This window comes from Denticeps clupeoides, chromosome 12 (genome assembly GCF_900700375.1).
Source record: "Denticeps clupeoides chromosome 12, fDenClu1.1, whole genome shotgun sequence".
In the NCBI taxonomy this organism is placed as follows: Eukaryota; Metazoa; Chordata; class Actinopteri; order Clupeiformes; family Denticipitidae; genus Denticeps; species Denticeps clupeoides.
The window spans coordinates 22,326,427-22,347,886 of NC_041718.1; the positions used below are offsets into that span (position 1 = coordinate 22,326,427).

At 48.2% G+C, this 21,460-nt stretch overlaps 4 protein-coding genes and 1 non-coding gene across 7 annotated transcripts; 2 read left to right on the forward strand and 3 right to left on the reverse strand.

The window, feature by feature from the left end:
• The first annotated feature begins 210 nt into the window (after window positions 1-210).
• Window positions 211-6,725, forward strand: stimate (STIM activating enhance). 2 transcript variants are annotated; one of them, XM_028998314.1, is made up of 8 exons: window positions 211-758; window positions 1,940-1,988; window positions 2,076-2,171; window positions 2,259-2,380; window positions 3,400-3,512; window positions 3,592-3,669; window positions 3,801-3,950; window positions 5,951-6,725. In XM_028998314.1, the coding sequence occupies exons 1-8, from the start codon at window positions 548-550 to the stop codon at window positions 6,065-6,067; spliced, it is 936 nt and encodes a 311-aa protein (XP_028854147.1). In that variant the 5' UTR covers window positions 211-547; the 3' UTR covers window positions 6,068-6,725. The 2 variants fall into 2 exon arrangements, with proteins under 2 accessions (XP_028854147.1, XP_028854148.1); XM_028998315.1 differs by lacking the exon at window positions 5,951-6,725 and adding an exon at window positions 4,865-5,939.
• Window positions 5,575-5,646, reverse strand: trnae-cuc (transfer RNA glutamic acid (anticodon CUC)). Its single transcript has one exon. It is a non-coding gene; the product is annotated as a tRNA-Glu (tRNA).
• Window positions 6,726-7,079: 354 nt separating the features above from the next.
• Window positions 7,080-8,023, forward strand: mustn1b (musculoskeletal, embryonic nuclear protein 1b). The gene is made up of 3 exons (XM_028998316.1): window positions 7,080-7,240; window positions 7,318-7,441; window positions 7,617-8,023. Exons 1-3 carry the CDS (start codon window positions 7,127-7,129, stop codon window positions 7,721-7,723), a joined length of 345 nt encoding a protein of 114 aa, XP_028854149.1. The 5' UTR covers window positions 7,080-7,126; the 3' UTR covers window positions 7,724-8,023.
• A 598-nt stretch (window positions 8,024-8,621) lies between these two features.
• Window positions 8,622-13,396, reverse strand: LOC114800408 (inter-alpha-trypsin inhibitor heavy chain H3-like). Its single transcript, XM_028997740.1, is given in 17 exon segments — window positions 8,622-8,760; window positions 8,951-9,062; window positions 9,131-9,300; window positions 9,388-9,589; window positions 9,944-10,120; window positions 10,377-10,537; window positions 10,620-10,759; window positions 11,237-11,422; window positions 11,504-11,685; window positions 11,756-11,881; window positions 11,962-12,130; window positions 12,203-12,319; window positions 12,405-12,533; window positions 12,610-12,720; window positions 12,802-12,964; window positions 13,036-13,140; window positions 13,243-13,396. Coding segments are annotated over 17 exon segments (2,484 nt in total). The 5' UTR covers window positions 13,338-13,396.
• Window positions 13,397-15,079: 1,683 nt separating this feature from the next.
• On the reverse strand, window positions 15,080-21,438 carry LOC114800407 (inter-alpha-trypsin inhibitor heavy chain H3-like). Of its 2 annotated transcripts, XM_028997738.1 has the most exons (22): window positions 21,240-21,438; window positions 21,118-21,150; window positions 20,932-20,955; window positions 20,660-20,820; window positions 20,453-20,557; window positions 20,219-20,381; window positions 20,026-20,136; window positions 19,816-19,944; window positions 19,605-19,721; window positions 19,359-19,527; window positions 19,023-19,148; window positions 18,762-18,943; window positions 18,196-18,381; window positions 17,979-18,106; window positions 17,522-17,676; window positions 17,381-17,407; window positions 16,955-17,038; window positions 16,329-16,442; window positions 16,052-16,253; window positions 15,795-15,964; window positions 15,615-15,726; window positions 15,080-15,529 (listed from the first exon to the last, which is right to left on the reverse strand). In XM_028997738.1, the coding sequence occupies exons 1-22, from the start codon at window positions 21,336-21,338 to the stop codon at window positions 15,391-15,393; spliced, it is 2,736 nt and encodes a 911-aa protein (XP_028853571.1). In that variant the 5' UTR covers window positions 21,339-21,438; the 3' UTR covers window positions 15,080-15,390. The 2 variants fall into 2 exon arrangements, with proteins under 2 accessions (XP_028853571.1, XP_028853572.1); XM_028997739.1 differs by lacking the exons at window positions 20,932-20,955; window positions 21,118-21,150.
• Between the last annotated feature and the right edge of the window lie 22 nt (window positions 21,439-21,460).

A 21,460-nucleotide genomic window follows, 5' to 3' on the forward strand; every position in this document is an offset into this window, starting at 1 on the left:
ACCCGGGTCTTCTGGTTCATAGGCGAGTGTGTTACCCGCTAGGCTACTACCACCCACCCACTGCTCACCAAGGGTGATGGGTTCAATGCAGAGGACAAATGTCACTGTGTGCACCGTGTGCTGTGTATCACAAGTGACAATCACTTCGTTTAATCCGTTACTGTGCCCGGCCTACATTTCCCATGATGCACCAGGAGTTTGCGCCCCGTGATCAGTCACGTGGCGTCAGACGCCGCGGCGTCGCCCGGTCCGGCAGCAGCAGCAGCGCCGCCGTCGCCCGTCGCCCGTCCCCGACACAGAAGTCGCGTCCGGCCGTGTTGTGTCGCTCCAGTCAGCGCGTCCGGGCTCCAGAGGTCCTACCGGGAGTAGAAGGCGGGGCTGCAGCTTCTCTCCCGGGGCTCCTTCCTGGTTAGCGGCGGGTAGCTGGCGTGCTAACGTGCTAGCGCCGCCGGGCGGTATGCTCCCTGCCCGGAGGGTGCTGATGATGAAGGGCGACTGTAGGACCCGCCACCGACCGCCAGTCCGCGTCAGGAAGTGACCCGTCGACATGCCTGCCGGCGGGCTGAGCCTCGTGTCCCGGCCCGGGGAGCCCGGAGCTCCGGCGCTCCTGTCCGCCGTCTCCCCGCCCAACACGTCGGCGGCCCTCAGCCCGACGCCGCGTACCAACATCCGCGGCTGCGAGAACGGCGCCCTGATGGACTCGTTCGGCATCTTCCTGCAGGGACTCCTGGCGATAGTGGCCTTCAGCACCCTGATGCGTGAGTGGGGTGCCTGGTGGTGTGTGGGGTGTCTGTGGGTACGTGGTGTGGTGTGGGGGGTCTGTGGGTACGTGGTGTGGTGTGGGGGGTCTGTGGGTACGTGGTGTGGTGTGGGGTGTGTGTGGGTACGTGGTGTGGGGTGTGTGTGGGTACGTGGTGTGGTGTGGGGGGTCTGTGGGTACGTGGTGTGGTGTGGGGTGTGTGTGGGTACGTGGTGTGGTGTGGGGTGTGTGTGGGTACATGGTGTGGGGGGTCTGTGGGTACGTGGTGTGATTTGTGGTTGTGTACAGTACAGGCCAACAGTCTGGACACCTTCCCATTCGACGTGTTTTCTTTATTTTCATGAACATTTACGTTGGTAGATTCTCACTGAAGGCATCAAAACTATGAATGAACACATGTGGAGTTCTGTACTTAACAAAAAGTGGAGACCTGACCTCCACAGTCACCGGACCTGAACCCAGTCCAGATGGTTTGGGGTGAGCTGGACCAACAAGTTCAAACCCCGCTTACTACCATTGTGTCCCTGAGCAAGACACTTAACCCTGAGTTGCTCCAGGGGGACTGTCCCCTGTATCTACTGATTGTAAGTCGCTCTGGATAAGGGCGTCTGATAAATGCTGTAAATGTAAAATGTAAATGTAAGTGCTAAACACCTCTGGGAACTCCTTCAAGACTGTTGGAGAAGCATTTCAGGTGACGACCTCTTGAAGCTCATCGAGAGAATTCCAAGAGTGTGCAAAGCAGTAATCAGAGCAAAGAAACTAGAATATAAAACACGTTTTCACTTATTTCACCTTTTTTTGTTAAGTACAGAACTCCACATGTGTTCATTCATAGTTTTGATGCCTTCAGTGAGAATCTACCAACGTAAATGGTCATGAAGATAAAGAAAACACCTTGAATGAGAAGGTGTCCAGACTTTTGGTCTGTACTGTGTGTGTTGTATATGTGGGGTGTGTGTGTGTGTGTGTGCTGCATGTCACAGTGCATGATCTTGTCGTGCAGAACAGACAGTGGTTTTGTGCTGTTATGTCACTTGTGGACCTCTGTCCCCCGGTGACAGGACGCTGGGAAAGTGAATTATTAATGTAGAAACGCCGCTTTTCCTGGGTTCCGTGTTGAGGAACGTACTTCCTGTTCCTCTGAGCAGTTCTCGTATTGATTTTTCTCCTTCACAGTGAAACGCTTCAGGGAGCCCAAGCATGAGAGACGTCCCTGGAAAATCTGGTAAAGCAGTAGCCCGTTGTCTCGGAAGGTCACGCCCTGTCCAGCCAGGCACGTAACTGACTCGTCCTGTCCCCGGTCCCTTCTCAGGTTCCTGGACACGTCCAAACAGGCCATCGGGATGCTGTTCATTCACTTTGCGAACGTCTACCTGTCCGACCTGACGGAGGAGGACCCTTGTTCGCTGTGAGTCCCAGCATCTCCTCTGTCCTCTGTCTTTGGTTCTCCACCGGGTTCCTGGTTGTGTGACTTCCTCTTCTCTCTCCATGGCAGATACCTCGTTAACTTCTTGCTCGATGCGACTGTGGGCATGCTGGTGATCTATGGCGGGGTGCGGGCCATCAGCGCGCTGGTGGAGTGGTGGCAGTGGGACAGGCTGCGCTTTGGAGAGTACGGTGAGGACAGGACACAGGGTGGTCTTACGCCAGTCTGGTGCTGGTTCTGTAGTGGGACTGGTCATGTGTTCCGACGCAGACGTTGGTAACCAACCATTAGGAGAATATCCCATAGGTGGCGCTACAGGAATGGAAACGGTTCTTACATTTACATTTACAGTATTTCACATCCACCTTTACAAGAAGGATTAACACGCAAATAAAATCCTTAAAATCGCGGTATTATGAAGAGTAAATTAATACACTAAATGGAAAAAATATATATAAAGACACATAAACAAATTTATATACGAAACCTCATGCCAGAAATATTTTAGCTGGGATCAAATCTGTATCTGTACACAGTTGAATTGTTAACGTTTGTGCTGATATACACCAAAATGACACCTAGATCTGAATCTAATATTCTCATTAAATAAATGACAACATCTGGATTTGGAGTCACACTCAAAATGAAAGTGGAAAAACACACTACAGGCTGATCTAACTTTGAATAACTTTAAAACAAGTCAAAATGGGGTCCAGTGGTGTGTGTGGGGCGTCCCTACAACGCCTGGACATGCTCTTGATGAGGTGGCAGATGGTCTGCTGAGGGACCTGGACTAAAGCATCTGGCAACTCCTGGACCGTCCGTGGTGCAACATGGCGTTGGTGGATGGAGTGAGACATGATGTCCCAGATGTGCTCAGTTGGATTCAGGTCTGGGGAACGGGCGGGACAGTCCATCAGGAACTACTGACACTCCAGACACATGAGGTCTAGATTTGTCTTGCAATCCAGGACCAACCGCACCAGCATATGGTCTCACAAGGACACTGAGGACCGAGACTGTACACGCGTACGCGGTTCCCATAGTTAACACGTCCATTAAGACGTCCATCACTGATGCTTTTTTTGCTCCCAGGTTTGGCTTTAAACCTTCCTGGTACAGAAAGCACATTTCTATACAATAAGATGAACACATTTTTCTGAAGTGTGTGTGTGTGTGTGTGTGTGTGTGTGTGTGTGTGTGTGTGTAGGTGAACCTGTTCAGTGCACTGCCTGGGTTGGCCAGTGTGCCCTCTACATCCTCATCATGATGGTGGAGAAGATCTTCATCATTCTCCTCCTGCTCATTCCTCAGTGGAAGAAGGTGAGCAGGGTGCATCATGGGAAATGGGAGGCTGGTCCTGAAAAATGTCTACATCTCTGTGTGTGTGTGTGTATCATAGCTCACTCCTCTGAACCCCATAAGCAACCCAGACTTGGAGCTGGCCATCGTTATGCTCATTGTCCCGTTCTTCGTCAACGTAAGTGATGTTCTTATCCTGTCTGTATTTTACTTGTGTGTGTGTGTGCGCACGTGCATGGTGTTGTATTGTGGTCTGTGTGTGTGTGTGTATGTGTGTGTGTGTTGTTCATCTTCTCTCTCGTTTTTCAGGCCTTGATGTTCTGGGTGGTGGATAATTTCCTGATGAAGAAAAGCAGAACGAAAGCCAAGCTGGAGGAGCGGGAAGGCGGGGACGACTCGCGCGGGAACAGCAAGGTTCGCTATCGACGGGCGCTCTCCCATGATGATTCGGAGTCTGAGGTGACTGGAGTTTCTATTACATTTCATTCTTAAACAAAAGATGTATACTTTGCTGTTATCAAGTAGGACTACAGTGATTTATTTTGGCTCTAATGTCTAATTCTGGTTAAATCTATTTGATGTAAATTTTTGACACAAATTTTTAGTTGAATGGTATTAATTGCTCTGCCACTGACAACTATTAAGTGTCACTATTAACACATAAGTGTCAAAATGGCGACCCATGGGCCAGGCGTACAATTACATTCAGCCTGTGAGATCTCTCACACACACACACACATATATATATATATATTAGCCTGGTGAGTTGAAGCGCTGATTACACAAACTACAAATCCCATAATGCACTGCTTCAGTTGCCTTGCTGAATGTGATCCGTTCTGTAGGTAGAAGTTGCATTAAACACTATGATAATATGTGTTATTAAATCAGATTTTCTGAGCAGTGTCTGAATAGACATTGTGTGTGTGATCATTTGTATTCTCGGAATACAATCATTTTAAGTTGCTGGTACCATTACTAACACAGCCATAGAATTGAAATGATAAAACAGCCTTAGCCTGCCACTGTCATTATGGGTTTAGCGCCGTTTTCCCAACCTGTCTAGCTAACTTTGTTGAGAAACTAGCTCAGAATGAAAGCGTTCTACCTGTTTCCTTAAGATTAGATGGTGAATTTTTGTAAGACAAAATAATAAAAAATGATAATTTTCTATTACTACAAAAAATAAGGCCATGGATGATCTGGCAAACAGGATTACTGCAGGTCAATAGCTGCGTGCTGTAATCTGATTGGTGGACGTAACCATCATAAATAGATATCCAATTCAGTACAGTAAGAAAGTACATTTACGAAGTCACCATCCTCCACTGACCAGACCCTGATCATGTCTATCACGTCTTCCATGTCCTCAGCCTATAAACCGTGGGTGACCGACCAACGTGGCGCTCGCAGCAGGGGCCTGTAAAGCAGCACGGGGCGTCCAAATGAAGTCATTCGCTATTTCAGCCAAGGTGACACATCACGACGGGGCGTGATGTTCCTCCCTGCAGCTTACGATGAAGTCAGCGTTTATTCAGGATCAGGAAAAACACCAAACCTGCTCAACATCACCAAGTCAGGAGGTTTTATTGTCCACGATTCTGAATTCTTTCTATTAACTTCACTTTTAGCACCGGAGACATTTTCCTTTCTGATTAGTTTGTGCCGCTCTGCCGCCGCGGTTTGTGTGGTCATGTGACTGCACGGCGGCGTCTGAATGGAGGAACGTGGTCGTGTGTTAGATCTACTGGCAGCACGGAACGGTTTAAAAAGTCCAGTACTCCAGTATGGCGCGGTAAACCTACTCTTACCAGCCACCTCTGATTGTTCTTGGCAGGAGGCGGCTTTTTCCAGGCGTGTATTTTGTGTATTTTGGCTAAATGAAGGTTTGAAGTTGAACGTATTTGTCAGAGTTGCGTTTTATAGGTGGGTGGCGGATTAAAAGGAAAAACTGATTCAGTCGGAAAGTTCAGACGTTTTCTGGTAAATGACAAATATATAGCGATGTTTCACCAGATGGCCTTCCTGACACAACTGGACACACGCGGTCCCCTGCGTCCCTCAATATTAAACAAAACCTGTATTCCCTGACCGGGAATCGAACCCGGGCCGCGGCGGTGAGAGCGCCGAATCCTAACCACTAGACCACCGGGGATCCGCAGCCCCTGCTCGCCATGCGGCGTGCCGGGCGTAGCTCGGGCGTAGCTCGGGCGTCCGGTTACGCCGGGACAGCTGCTGGAATTAAATCACCCGCCGTCTGTAATGAAATGAATAATTTATGAAACTTTGTCCCCAGTCACCGCTGTTGAATTCACAGGTTTGTGAGATAACTACCGTTATTTTTGAGCTGAAATGATATTTCTTTATTTATAATAAAACGCATAATAATAAGATGGACGATATTTTCGTGAAGAAGACAGGACCATGTCCTGATGAGCTTCTTCTCTCCTGTGTCCCAGATCCTGTTCTCTGCGGACGATGAGATGGACGAGTCGGACGCCGACGAGGACGTGCGTCGCCTCACGGGCCTGAAGACGGTGAAGAAGAAGAAGCATCGCCTGGGTCTCCCGGTCTGACCAGTAATAAACGTGAGACTGAGAAAGAGGTCATGACCCCTGGCCAGGTGAGGCCGGGCGGGGCCGAGATCCGAGCTGGACTGGGACGTTGTTACAGCCACATGGACCCACTGCCTTCTGGTTACATGCATTAATGATGACGACGATATTAACGCTTCATCTCGTATGACGATTGTTCTCACTGCTTCATTACTTTACTGGTGAAACCTGCTGCAGGGCGTGTCCAGAAACATGCCGTGTGTGTTGGTGCGGACTTTACTCAGGAAATGGTCGCGTGGCCCACGTTCGGCGCGTATTTATTCTGTTTGCCCAGTCACATGACGTGCCTGTTTTTAAGACCCCAGGGGGTCATGTGAGGTTTTCTTGTTTGTGGCTTTTTTCCCTGCATGTCGGGTCTTCGCTCCTCACGTTCCCGTGTTCTGTCTGTCGTACGGTTCTTCTCGGACCAAGGCTGTTTACTGAGGTTCGAGTGTGTGTGAATGTGTGAGAAACTCCTTTTCTGACCTCAGAAAGATGGCATATTAAAAGAAAGTGATGATGGACACGCGGCAGAATGTTGACTTTAGTACTAAAATGAACTAGATGACTAATATTACTGACCAATGATGGACTTCTGTTTTCATCCTATATTCTTTTTTAATAAACTATTTAAAAAGTGTCTCCTTCGTGTTTATTGTAATGTGGCACAAAATCATGCTTTCCCTGACCGGGAATCGAACCCGGGCCGTGGCGGTGAGAGCGCCGAGCTGTGTGGACCACATGATGAGTGGGGAAGTCTGGAAAAACGGTCACGGATTAAAAACTGGCAACTCCAATGGGACGTTGAACTTGCAAACGTGAGAAGATCTCTGATGAACGCGATAGGAGACGCATCAAGTCTTCTTTACTCCTTGTTCCTTTCATTTACTTGATTTGGGGAGTGTGTGTGTGTGTGTGTGTGTGTGTCCTTCCTTCAGCTGTCGGTGGCCGACAAAGAGAGCCACCCGTCCCAGCTGCACTGTCCGTCACGTCAGCACTAATAATACACCATGAGAACCAGCAGATAGAGGAAGACTTTTAATGAGACCCTCGGGACTCAAGAGGATATATTGGGCTTCACAAACAGCCAAAGCCTCCAGAAACCAGCAGAGCTCAACCAGAGGTTCTACCAACCCCACAGACATCATGTCTCAGGTAGCCATTTCCTGGTCCATCAAGCTAGAGGAATAAGTTGAGGTTTGAAGGTCAAGTGACTCTTCTGTGCTTTACAGCCTGGTGAGGTGAAGAAGAAGAAGAGGCCAGTGATGAAGGAGGAGGACCTGAAAGGAGCCAGGGCCAAGCTGGGCTTGAAAGGGGAGGTGAAGAGCAAGACCTATGAAGTCATGGTGGAGTGTGGTGAGCTCTTTAGACCGCGGTGACTTTAGTTCAGTTACCAGGGTTTAGTTTATAATCTAACCAGCTAACTCCATACATGCTGGCCAGTGGTTCCAGAGAGAGAACCGCTGAAGTAGAACATTCCGGAACACTACTGGTCCCCGCAGTGAGCGTCTGTCTGTCCGTCTGTCCTCAGAGCGGGTGGGGAAGGCGGCCCCGTCCGTGTTCAGCGGTCTTCGCTCGGGGGGGGAGACGGCCCTGGACAAGCCCAGAGCTCCGGCAGCGAGCGTCTTCGGGAAATAGGAGGGTGGAGTGGAGAACCTCTGGCTGGAAGCACTGATGTGTGTGTGAATGTAAATCATTTTGTAGAGGAAGACTGGAACCAGAGAAGATTCGTATATAACAAGGACAAGAATAAATGATGGGGTTGTGTGTTTTTTGGGAATAATCTGTGGAAGGTCTACGCCTCTCCTGGCGTTCTGCTTTAAATTTCCTGTAATACTTTTGTTACGTTTCTATATTTGTTTTTCTGGTAAAAGGTGTCAATGCAAATCTATTTTTGGTCTTATAGAGTAGTGAACATTAAACGTATTCTGTACTGTTCATGCCTCAGTATCTTTGTATTTTTTTGCGTTTCATTGCTTCTCATGGAAGGAGAAGCAGGATTCTGATTGGCTGGCCTGTATCCATACATTAAGAAGGTCTAATGGCAACTGTCACCGGCAGCTGCAGCCATTGTCACGTGGAAGACTGAGAGATTTTGAAAGTTTATATCAAATTTTAATTTTCCCATCCCTATAGGCTCAATTTAAATGAAGAGATGAGGACTTGTTCTGGTCCACTAGCTGCTCTTCTCTGGACTCTTTGATATGTTATTTTCAGCCAGTAAGAACCTGTGAACATGAAATATTACAGGAAACGTACCGCTAAGGTCAAGGCCAGTAAAATATTCCCCTGACCTGGATTTCCGGTTGGACTAATGAAGGGTCATCTTATCTTATTCTGAGTTGGACGTTTTGGTCCATGGTCTGACAGTGTTTCACATAGCAGCTCAATACAGAATGAACGTACGTGGTTTAATGCATGCAGACTAAATAAATGCATCCCCTGTGACTGGGAATTTGTGATATAACATTTCAAAACATCAAATGCCATGCATGGTAGTAGCATCAATGTAAGGTCTCCTTCATCATTCTGTATCTCAGAAGGTCCTGAAGAGTCCAGGAACAATGTAGTCTTCATGGCTTCCATCAATGATTCCTGTTCCGTTGTTACGGAAGAACCAGCAGGGAACGTTTTCTCCTTTCTTCACATCCCTACGGAAGTCCTTCTGCTGACCTCTGGTTTCCAGGGTGGAGATGCAACATGACGTGAGTGTTAAAGTTTCATGGGTGGATGTATTTATTACAACTCAGGAACTTAAATGGACTGACTGTTCACCACAATTTACAAAGAACCACAACTACAACACACAGCTGGGTCCAGCAGGCTCCAGGTCCTCTTAGTTCAGGAGTGTGGACTCTACCTTACCTGAAGACCGTCACTTCTTGACCTTTCACCCACATGGTGGCACTTGGCTTATTTGCGTCCTTTCCAGCGTGGAGTTCGCCGACTTCAAACTGCACACCGTGGTAAAACTGCCCTGTAACGAGGTGATAAATGGAATAAACTGGGGAACGTGAACAGGTTCCTTCTGCTAGATCATCTTACCCAGCAGGCCATGCACCCTGGTGGAGAACAGGTGACTGTCTATGGTGTAGAACCCCAGGTAGTCCTGGTGATACGGGTGCTTCTCCCACACCTTGTGTAGAATGATGACGAACTTGATGGAGTCTCTCAGGCTGATGGTCAGATGGTCTTTGGCAACCTGCAGGTCCATGCTGTGGTATCGGAGGGTTCCAGGTACATTCATGATCAGTTTCAGCCTCTTTACTCCACGTAGTGGGACGATATTTAGTGGAACTCACTTTAGGCCTTTGATGGACGCCGAGTCCGACCACATTAGCTTGACCAGCTTACTGCTGTGGAAGACTGAGATCTCCTGCGTGCTCACCATCAGCCTGATCCCCAGCTTCGGGTACATGATCCCAAAGCTGCCGAAGTAGGTGTTCATCTTACCGCCAGGGGACACTTTTTTATCCCCGATAATACGACCATTTACCACAATGCCTGGAAAATGAGGGCAAATAAACACATTTTGTCCACAAAACCATTTTCTATCAGATACAGACACCTTCTGTTCATAAGACAGCATCATTAAACAGTTCGTTTGGTGGCACAGCGAACCACATGATCTGGTGTCTTCTCAGGCTCCTCAGCCTGCTTCACAATGTGAAGACAGAGAAACTGTCCAACTTTCTCTCTGAACCATCACGCAGAATAATGAACTATTATCCATGACGCAGAAGCACTGTTCACCAGAAGCAGGACAGACGGGATCCAAAAGGCACCAGGATGCTACCCATAATGCAACACAAAATCATCGCTTCCTCTAAAAAGAAATGTGGGGCTTCTACTTCTTACCCAGAACAGGGTCCTTCACCAGGCTGAAGATGGTGCCGGGTTTCTCATTAATGTTGAAGCAGAGCGCATCGTTCCTCTGCGGCAGCTCGATGATGAAATGCGGGTCTCCGTCCACTGCAGAATAAACAGATCAGACACGTCCGGTGGGGACATTCGGGTGGACATCATGTACGGCGTCTCACCGTAGGAAACGGGTTTAGAGTAGGTTGGGCGGAAGGGAGACTGGAACACTGAAAAACAGACAATTTATAATCTGTTCAAAACGAATATTAATTTTAAGTAGAATCAATTCTACGTAATAGAAATATTAATATTTCTTTACCTTGTTGCTGTGGCGACGACCTCTCTCCTGTAAACTCAACACAGTAGTCAGTTTTTCCCTTAATTCATTAGTACCACTGTAATGACTGTTAAAAGATGGATGGAGGCATACCTTCTACCAGCTTGTCCGCAATCAGCGTGTCTTCTGGCTTCTTCTCATCTTCTGGCTTGGTGACCACCATGGAGGTCAATGGGGTCACAAAACTGTACTGCAGAGAGAGGGCTAAAGCTTCAGCGGTGGCATTTGCCTTCTCCTCAGGGGAACCTTTATCTCTGGGAAAGGTGTGCAGGAGATGCAGATATAAATGTGCAGATCTTTGGCTCATGGAGTGCCGGGACTGTAAATCACACCAACTTTTTATCCAGAAGCTGCTGGATGGTGAGGTATGCCCACAGCCGCTCGGTGAAATCCCCAAAAATGTACTCCTCATCTGAGAATGTGGCTTCCCACTTCTGGGGACTGGCCTGTGTCTGGAACCGGAGCTCCTGATCGAACTACAAAAACAAGAAGCAAACGTGCATTTCAGGACAGAACATGAGAGGCTTGGAGCTGGGAATGTCTGGCCAGACCTACTAGCACCAAAACGGACAAATATGGCATTTCCCAGCAGGCCGATGTTAACTACAATCCAAATATTTATTTCCTTCCCTGATGAGGTCATGGCCATGCTGGGAAGTTCTGCCAGATCCAGTCTCCACTGGGTGGGTGTCAGGTTAACTCGGGGCGTCTTCTTTGTTTGTTTTGGTGTATTTGCATGAACCTTCAGAACCAACAAATCTGACTCATGAACGGCTTGATCATTAACATGAAGCACTGAACCCTGGTTAAACTACGTGAATTTTGGACTTGACCAAGCAGCCATTCACCCTCTTCATCTGGTTCTTCTAGCTCTTTATCTCTTTTTCTACGGTCAGTTCAGTTCTTCTAGTCGTTCCAACACCCTGAACGGAGGGACATGAAAGTCTTCTAACCCCCTTTGCTGACACATCGATGGGGAGGTTGTTCAGGTCGTTGTCATTCAGACGGCCGGCCACCACGATCTCAGAGCCGCCGAAAAGCTGCTTGAAGCGGTGGTCCGTCACCGAGTTCACCGCATCGTCTGGGTAATTCATGTGTACTTCCGAAAGGAGAGGCGTGGCCACCTCATCATAGAAGCCCTTTAAACAAGAGAAAAGTGCGTATTGATTCTGATGTATTTCTTAAATAAAGATGAAATAACGTCTTCACTGAAGCTGCACCTGCAGCTGTAGAGCAGCGTCGGACGCTTCGTAGATCCGGCGGGCCGCACCATCGTTCTGCTTCGCCATGACGTCCAGGAAGGCGTAGTTGACATCGTCCCCGAAGCCCAGGCAGAACAGGGTCATGTTCCCGCCGATCGCCGCGCGGACGTTCTCCTGGATCTTCTCAGTATTCGTTTCTCCTGCGTGCGCATGGTGAGATGCGTGTCGGTGTGGAGAAGCGGCTGACGTGATGTCACCGCGATGTCCTACCGTTGTACGGCTGTCCATCAGTTAGTAGTATGACCATGGACACACTTCCCTCTGGAATTAGGCCATGTTGCATGTCCTTCTTCAGCATGTCCACTGCGGTGAGAACTGCGTTGTTTATATCAGTGCCTGAATATTTGAAGGAGAGACAGGAAACGTCTTGGTTCGCTTCGAGGAAATCAGATGCAGCTATAAAGACCTTCACTCACCACCAGTGGCCCTGATCATCTTCACAAAGTCCCTGGCTGCAGTCACGTTGCCTTCGGTTGCTTTGCTCAGAGTCGGCCTCCACGGTGAAATCTGATGGCTGAAGACCACTAGTCCGAAGTGGTCGTCCTCATGCAGGTCGCTCAAGATGGTCCTCAGAGCTTCACGTGTCTGAGGCGCAGTTTGGAGAGGTCATCTTCAGCTGCAGAAAAGCTACCATGTTTATTGGGTCACGTCTCTTACCTGCATGATCTTATTTCCTTCCATGGATCCACTGTTGTCGATCACAAACACGACGTTCTTCGGGACTCTTTGCAAACCCGTTGGAGCAAAAAAATGTACAAAGTAGCCGTTCACCATCTGAGTCCGAAAACGGAGCGAAACGTTTAAATTATTCTTAAAAACCATCCAAATGGTCCTTTATACACGTGGAAACGTTGCCCACCTGAACGTCCCCAGCAGTCTGTGGCCGGTTCACCTCATATTTAATAAAGAAATCTCCATCTATAAGCGTGCCCACACAGTCAGGACACGTCCTCTGCTGGTCCAACGTTGGGGAAAAAGACACACGCGCCTGGAGGGACCGACAATTCTTTCAATGTAAAGGTCACGTGCTGCTTTTTCCCTGATCATGCAGTGAGTTCCACTACCTTCTTGTCGGCGACCTTCTTCTCCACCAGGGGCAGCAGCTCGTTGCTGATGAAGGTCCCACTGGCGTCCAAGAACGCGATACCTTGCGGTTCGTAGATATCAGCCACAATCTGTGAAACCAGGTCTCCGGTCATACCAAGAATAACATGAATAACACTTATAAACATGTTATTCATGTGTTCTGCACTCACTTCAAAATGCTGGATGAGCTGTTTGGGCTTGACGCGAATCATGATCTCATATTTGCCCTGCCGCCGCTTCAGGAGCTCTTCATAGGTCAGCGTGAAGGTGACGTTGCTGAAGGCCGCGATGTTCACGGAGACGGTGAACTTCTCCAGCTTACGACCGGATGCCCTGCAACACGGACAAGAAGATGAGAAGCGGCATCTCGCGACCCTGCTGATGTCCACACCACAACCTCTCACTTGACCAGGCCTGCAGTCTGCCCAGACGCCGCCGCTTTCTCGTACTGCTTCTTGGCCTTCTCCTTCTCCTTCACCTCGCCCACATACACCACCTCTTCAATCTCCCTGAGGCACAAGAGGACACCACTAGTGTACGCTGGACTCTAGAAATGACCCAAGTTGACTGTCAAGATGAATAAGGTTTTGTGTTGCGTTCTGGCCACCGACATGCTGAAGTTGGTGATGAAGGCCGTCTTCGGTAAGTCCACCTCGAACACCACCTCCTGAGAGGAGTTGCCTTTGTTGAGAGCCGTGGAGGTCATGACTGTGTGGGCGAAGCGAAACGCCACTTTACAGTCCACCTTCACACTCTGCACCACGACCTGGCCCTGCAGGGGAAATAATAAAGCAATAATTCAACATTTTGCTCGTCTGCAGACGTACGTATGCCTCTGTGGAAAGTTGAATCCACATTCGTTCCGTGTGTAGGGAGACCGGACGGCCTCGACCGCGGAACGACAAATTGGATACCCGCCCACTTTCTTGACTCTCATTTGTTATGTAAAAAATAACTACAGTTAGAAACAGGCCCATTACATCTTATCTACAGCAGGTTTATTCAGTAGTGAAACAGATTAAAAAGTGATGTAGAGATGGTGGTGGATGGTGGGAGGAGAACTGAAGGTCGGCTTCTCCCAGCTTTGTACAATAAGTCTGCAGATGGAGGACAATATTGCTGCTCAAAGTCTCTTTCGCTACACATTTCATGTCACATAAGGAAATTCTGCAATACACACTTTCGGTAAATCTTTTTTTTTTCACTGGTTTGCAGGCCTTTGTTTGTTTGATATGGTGACCTTCAGACATGTAGGAGCATGAATCAGTACATTTCTACCTTCATTAGTCTCATTCCAGGCCGGTTGGTCTGCAAGACAGTACGGAGGGACAGGCTGATTCCGGTTACAGATGTCAGCACTCATGCGGCGATGTGGGCGACTGACCTGTAGTTCCTCGTCCCCGCATACCAGCAGAGCTTCATGGGAGAAGATAGAGACGCGAACAGCAACCCCGAGCAGCAGTGCAGTCCAGCCTGCAGCCATGATCCAGCCTGAGGAGGAATGCTGGCCGTTATCTGGTGGGGCGGAATTCTGTGAATCGAGTCAGAGATCTTTGTACTGTTCACAGCAAACATCTGAGCAACCAGTCCAGCAAATGATGGTAAATGGTGGTGCTGGCATGATATCACAGGGTCAGAGGTGGCCTAGCGGTTAAGGAAGCGGCCCCGTAATCAGAAGGTTGCCGGTTCGAATCCCGATCCGCCAAGGTACCACTGAGGTGCCACTGAGCAGAGCACCGTCCCCACACACTGCTCCCCGGGTGCCTGTCATGGTGCCCACTGCTCACTCAGGGTGATGGTTAAATGCAGAGGACAAATTTCACTGTGTGCACCATGTGTCTCACAATGACAATCCAAGATGGCGATCAGTAGGCCTCCAATGCAGCATGGAGGAAACTAGTTGTGAAGAATCCAACTCTGGACATCAGAGATTGCATTGTTAATCTGACTCCATTAATTATTAGAAATATATTTGATCTCTTCTGACGTGACCTGAACATACAGAGGCATGGCACAATGGAAGCTCCAAGAACGAAGTTTCTAATTTATTAACACAGCTAGATTACTACTGCAGTCACATGTAAATATTGGATGTAAAATGGTACCACCCAAACTAAAGAGCAGGAAGCCAAAGTGAAGAACCTGCAGCAGCTGAGGGGAAAGAAGCCCATGATGGATGTCTGAACTTTCCTTTTCTACTGGACATGTGACTCCCACAGACCAGTTGGTTTTGTGCTTTTCCTGGTACAGGAATGCTGTGGTCGTTCACCCCCAACAAGACTCTCAGGCCATTTGCTGGTGATGGTCCTTGTGAATGACGGGGAGACCACAGCTTGGAGATAAAAGTGGGGTCTTCACCACGTGGGAAAAGTCCCGAACCTGGAATATGTCTTCTTTATGTCTTCTTTATCTCTTTACATTATCCACTCTCTTTTAAACAAACAAAAATACATGAAGTTCGGTTTTTATTGTTTTGTAGCCATCTGTACATATCTGACCTTATCTGATCATAAATGTCATCATTTGTTTATATTCGAATCTCTTAACTTGCCTGCCACATGATCCATAACTACGAAACGCCTGTCATATAATACTACTTTCTACAAAGGACAATAATTTGATATCCTTTCTTAGAGCAAATGACCCGGCCGTAATCTCTAGAGACCTCTGCATCACCGTAATAGTACAGTATCATTTATTGAATAGTAGTATCTAGTACAGTGACAGTGAGATTAAGCTGATAATGGTGGCAGCGCTCCTCAAATGGTCTTAAAGAGTCCAGACACAACGTAGTCTTCAAGGGTTCCATCGATGAGTCCCGTTCCGTTGTTATGAACGAACCAGCACATCACCAGCTCGCCATCCTTTACATCCCGCCGAAAGTCTCTCTGCTGACCTCTGAGCAGAAGGAGCACAACATCCCACTTCAGAAATGTGAAGCCTAGTAAAATAAAGAGCAGCAAAACTTCTAAACAGTCGTCACCTGGTGACTGTCACCTTGTGCCCCTTCACCCACATGGTGGCATCTGGCTTATTTGCGTCCTTTCCAGCGTGGAGTTCGCCGACTTCAAACTGCACACCGTGGTAAAACTGCCCTGTAACGAGGTGATAAATGGAATAAACTGGGGAACGTGAACAGGTTCCTTCTGCTAGATCATCTTACCCAGCAGGCCATGCACCCTGGTGGAGAACAGGTGACTGTCTATGGTGTAGAACCCCAGGTAGTCCTGGTGATACGGGTGCTTCTCCCACACCTTGTGTAGAATGATGACGAACTTGATGGAGTCTCTCAGGCTGATGGTCAGATGGTCTTTGGCAACCTGCAGGTCCATGCTGTGGTATCGGAGGGTTCCAGGTACATTCATGATCAGTTTCAGCCTCTTTACTCCACGTAGTGGGACGATATTTAGTGGAACTCACTTTAGGCCTTTGATGGACGCCGAGTCCGACCACATTAGCTTGACCAGCTTACTGCTGTGGAAGACTGAGATCTCCTGCGTGCTCACCATCAGCCTGATCCCCAGCTTCGGGTACATGATCCCAAAGCTGCCGAAGTAGGTGTTCATCTTACCGCCAGGGGACACCTTTTTATCCCCGATAATACGGCCATTTACCACAATGCCTGCATAAAAACGATATAAAAGTTCTTTGGGTTTCTGTTATCTATATGAATCCACAGGAAATGATGTTCCCTCACCCAAAACTGGATCGTTGACCAAGTTGAAGATCGTGTCCGGTTTATTATCGACATTGAAACAAAGTGCATCATTCTTGGCTGGTAACTCGATGATAAAATGAGGGTCTCCGTCCACTGCGGAAAGTGACAATATAAAAATGGACGTTACTCTGCTGACTGAAGACTGAAACCCAGAGATATAAAGACTGTTTCACGGTGGTGCCGGTTCTAGACAGCCATATATGAAGGTGGCAGCAGGAAGTGTGAAGGGGGCACATGGTGGCATCTGAGGTGGGAAATGGGTGGGGTTGGGTGCTCTGGATAACTGTTTGAAGTTGAAAGAAGGATGCATCTCACACCATTAACTTTCCCTTTGTGAGCTGCTGGGTGGAATGTGAATAAACTTTGGGTCTGGGTCCTCCAGTCAGACAGGCTGACAGTGGTGCTTGTGGGATCGAGAAGCTTTTTCCTGTCATGGGGTAAACTTTAGGGGAGGAATTTATGTAAATTGATCACCACTATAGCATCCGTCAAATATTCTTGTCATCTTCGCCACTTCTGTGCGGACTATGGCAAGACAAAGAAGGCGGAATTTGAATCTGTGAGTCTGTCTTATGTTCACACCAGACTCCGAAACATCATCTTACCGAGCGTGGCAGGACTGGACATTTTGCGATATCCCATATATGCAGTAGGACGGGAATGGCGCTGCGAAGCTCCAACAAAACCATCTGCAAATGGAGGAAATCAAACAGTCACACAGTTCAAATCAAGTCATTGGAGTTGATCACAGAAAGGAGTGAATTCTAATTCTAATTTCGTTTGTGTCAAATACAATTCTAGTTTCAATTTCATGAAATGTGCAATCTCTGGAATGATGATGAGCATTTGAATGCAGAGCTGTTGATGTATTTGCTTATATAAAGTATTATATAAGATGATAGACTATATATAATCTTCCAAAAACTGAACTATTTTGATTCTATTTATGGACAATCAACAATCGATTTCAATGATCCAATACTCGAGTAGAGTATTTTATTGAGAACTGTGTTCCATGTTTTTGTCCTTACGTTCTCCCCGGAGTCTCTGCCTCTGATCTGTGAACAAACACATTATATTTACAGCTTTCTGATTAGGTACATAGACAGATACTTTATTGATCTCAATGGATCAATATTGATCAAGAGGTTATTGTGCAATGTCAGTCTAACCTTCAGTCAGCTTATCAGCGATCAGTGTGGAATTCGCCTCATCTTCTGGCTTGGTGACCACCATGGAGGTCAGTGGGGTCACAAAACTGTACTGGAGTGAGAGGGACAAGGCCTCGGCTGTGGCATTTTCTTTCTCCTCAGGAGAACCCTTTTCTCTGATAACAAAGTTTTACATTTACATTTTTAGTATTTACCAGACGCCCTTATCAAGAGCGACTTACAGTCAGTAGTTACAGGGACAGTCCCCCCTGGACACTCAGGGTTAAGTGTCCTGCTCAGGGACACGATGGTAGTAAGTGGGATTTGAACCCGGGTCGTCTGGTTCATAGCTAGGCTAGTACCACCCTACCAGATTTAACTTAATCATTGAACTCTGTTTTGTTTAAAATATATTTTTAGAATATAAATATATTATGTATATGTAATTATAGAGTATATTTTTTTAGACCATAAATACCTTTTATCCAGAAGCTGCTCGATGGTGAGGTACGCCCACAGGCGCTCAGTGAAATCCCCAAAAACGTACTCCTCATCTGGGAAGACAACATCCCACTCGTGGGCGCTGACTTGACCCTGAACTGCATACTGATCCAGCCGTACAAAGAGGGAAAAACACGTCCACGAAGTGAAGACTCCTTCACCAAAAATGTCCATGACAGCTGAAGTCTACTCACCCCCTGCGCTGATATTTCCACGAGGAAGTTGTCCAGGTCAGATTCACTCAGCCGGCCGGCTACAACGATCTCAGAGCCGTTGAACAGCTGTCTGAAATGATTTTCAGTCACTGAATTCACCAGGCCGTCCGGGTAAATCATGTGCACTTCGGATAGGAGAGGCGTGGCCACCTCGTCATAGAAACCCTTCACAAACCAAAATCAATCAATACATGCCATCACCATGGACATCATCTAGGGTGACATCTGCAAAGATTGGTGCAAATATGGAAGTGAATAGTGAAGGTGACGTGATTGTCATTGTGAAACACTGCGGCACAGCACGCGGTGACACGGTGAAACGTGTCCTCTGTATTTAACCGGCACCCTTGGTGACGCTGCTTGGCCACCACTGTCCCAATACGTGTTCCATTAGTCAATATGTGCACATGGGGGCGTGGCCCAGGTAGGGAATACCAATTCTCCGCAATGAATAGTGTTATGAAGAACATGCCAACAATATGGAGTCTTTATGGTAATTATTTTTCATGTACGTGCGTATTGTAGCTCCGACCGTATCTGGGCACCTGCAGCTGTAGAGCAGCGTCGGACGCTTCGTAGATCCGGCGGGCCGCCCCATCGTTCTGCTTCGCCATGACGTCCAGGAAGGCGTAGTCGAGGTCGTACCCGAAGCCCAGGCAGAACAGGGTCATGTTCCCGCCGATCGCCGCGCGGACGTTCTCCTGGATCTTCTCAGTATTCGTTTCTCCTGCGACCGGTTGGGAGGAACGATGTTACTTCTGCACGACCGCCATCCTGAGCGCCCCGGCAGGAGAACGTTACCGTACCGCTGCTGGGGTGTCCGTCAGTCAGCAGAATGATCATAGACAGACTCTGTTCAGGCAGCAGCTGGAGCTGCAGGTCCGAGTGTAGCATCTCCACTGCTTTGAGGACCGCGTCATTTATATTTGTTACTGAGCGAGGAAGAGGACAGAAGAACGTCTGGTCAGTTTTATTTAGATCCCGTGTCAGCTTTATAAACCCTTGTGCCTGGATGTTCGTGGACATGATGAGCCAGACCATACATGCGAGATCAATTATTTGTAGAATGGAACATAATTCGATTCATTTGGAGGATTTACTAGAGTATCGTTTTGTTTTAAATGGATTTGAGTTTGACTCACAAGATCTTGCTTTAATAGTTTTGACAAAGTCCTTGGCTGCAGTCACGTTGCCTTCTGACGCCCGGCTCAGAGTCGGCCTCCACGGTTCAATTCTATCATCGAACAGCACCAGTCCAAAGTGGTCGTCCTCGTGCAGGTCAGTCAAGATGGTGAGCAGAGCATCGCGGGTCTGGGACAGTGGAGACGTGGATGAACGAGACCTGAAGGACACCTGAAGTCCTTTACACGCATGACGGTTCCTCTCACCTGCCTTATCTTATGTCCCACCATGGAGCTGCTGATATCGATCACAAGCACAATGTTTTTTGGCACTCGGTGCAAACCCGCAGGGGCGAAGAAATGTACAAAGTACCCATTCACTATCTGCAAATTCAGTGTATTTAGTTAACATGTAATTAAGTGTAATTGTACAACCGGTCCTGTCTCAAAAATCACAGAAGACAGGCATCTTTCAAACCTGAATGTCTCCAAAACTCTCAGGTCGGTTCACATCGTATTTAATAAAGAAGTCCCCATCGATCAGAGTGCCCTCACAGTCAGGACATGTCCTCTGCTGGTCCAGCGTTGGAGAGAAGGACACATGTGCCTGGAGATACAGAGATATTTTGGAGATGGAGATATGTTGAAAATATCCATTAGGTTCAGGTGCTAAAATGTTCTTGCATACCTTTTTGTCGGCGACCTTCTTCTCCACCAGGGGCAGCAGCTCGTTGCTGATGAAGGTCCCACTGGCGTCCAAGAACGCGATACCTTGCGGTTCGTAGATATCAGCCACAATCTGTGAAACCAGGTCTCATGGTCATACCAAGAATAACATGAATAACACTTATAAACATGTTATTCATGTGTTCTGCACTCACTTCAAAATGCTGGATGAGCTGTTTGGGCTTGACGCGAATCATGATCTCATATTTGCCCTGCCGCCGCTTCAGGAGCTCTTCATAGGTCAGCGTGAAGGTGACGTTGCTGAAGGCCGCGATGTTCACGGAGACGGTGAACTTCTCCAGCTTACGACCGGATGCCCTGCAACACGGACAAGAAGATGAGAAGCGGCATCTCGCGACCCTGCTGATGTCCACACCACAACCTCTCACTTGACCAGGCCTGCAGTCTGCCCAGACGCCGCCGCTTTCTCGTACTGCTTCTTGGCCTTCTCCTTCTCCTTCACCTCGCCCACATACACCACCTCTTCAATCTCCCTGAGGCACAAGAGGACACCACTAGTGTACGCTGGACTCTAGAAATGACCCAAGTTGACTGTCAAGATGAATAAGGTTTTGTGTTGCGTTCTGGCCACCGACATGCTGAAGTTGGTGATGAAGGCCGTCTTCGGTAAGTCCACCTCGAACACCACCTCCTGAGAGGAGTTGCCTTTGTTGAGAGCCGTGGAGGTCATGACTGTGTGGGCGAAGCGAAACGCCACTTTACAGTCCACCTTCACACTCTGCACCACGACCTGGCCCTGCAGGGGAAAAGGCGCCGATACTGAGAGGTTTCAGCATTTTTTACAACCAAACGTTGCTCTGGAGGGTTTCCACAGGATCTGAGAAGAACGCTGGTGTTGTGCGCGTACCCTGGCGCTGTCAACAGCCCGGTTCTGTGGAGAGAAAAAATGTGTTTATTCAGGGCAGAACTCGACTGATCTGGAAGCTGACAGTGAACCTCTGTTCAGTCCAGGCTCTAAGCTACACCGCAGGAACGACACAAAATAAAAACCATCCAAAATGACAACACGATGACGATAAAATGTCTACAGTACCGCTCTCGGTCTGGGGGCGAGGTCAGAAACGTCCTAGAGGAGAAAGAAGATTGGAAGTGTTGGACTGTGAAGGTTATGTTTCATGTTGGGTGTGGACGCTGAGATCCGAAGCTGCGTCTTACCTGTGCTTCACCATCTCTAGATACGAGCAGGGCGCCGTGAGAGATGGCAGGGCTGCAGACCCAGACCCCGAGCAGCAGCCGCAGCAGCACTCCAGACATGGTCCACCTCTGAGCCGCTGAGCCCGTCTGGCCAGGGACGTGGAGGGCGTGTGTTTTAGTGGCGAGAGTCAACAGATCCCAACACTGACTTCATTCTTACCTACAGAAGCACACACACACAC

Bases quoted from the DNA above. Each gene is read 5' to 3' on its own strand.
- stimate (XM_028998314.1), top strand. From the start codon at position 548: ATGCCTGCCGGCGGGCTGAGCCTCGTGTCCCGGCCCGGGGAGCCCGGA. The intron at 2,172-2,258 runs GTGAGTCCCAGC...TCTCCATGGCAG, and splicing joins GAGGAGGACCCTTGTTCGCT to ATACCTCGTTAACTTCTTGC. The intron at 3,951-5,950 runs GTGACTGGAGTT...CCTGTGTCCCAG, and splicing joins ATGATGATTCGGAGTCTGAG to ATCCTGTTCTCTGCGGACGA.
- mustn1b (XM_028998316.1), top strand. From the start codon at position 7,127: ATGAGACCCTCGGGACTCAAGAGGATATATTGGGCTTCACAAACAGCC. The intron at 7,241-7,317 runs GTAGCCATTTCC...TGTGCTTTACAG, and splicing joins CCACAGACATCATGTCTCAG to CCTGGTGAGGTGAAGAAGAA. The intron at 7,442-7,616 runs GTGAGCTCTTTA...GTCTGTCCTCAG, and splicing joins TGAAGTCATGGTGGAGTGTG to AGCGGGTGGGGAAGGCGGCC.
- LOC114800407 (XM_028997738.1), bottom strand. From the start codon at position 21,338: ATGTCTGGAGTGCTGCTGCGGCTGCTGCTCGGGGTCTGGGTCTGCAGC. The intron at 17,408-17,521 runs GTTAGACTGACA...GTTTGTTCACAG, and splicing joins CGCTGATAAGCTGACTGAAG to ATCAGAGGCAGAGACTCCGG. The intron at 15,530-15,614 runs GTGACGACTGTT...CCTTCTGCTCAG, and splicing joins CACAAGGTGACAGTCACCAG to AGGTCAGCAGAGAGACTTTC.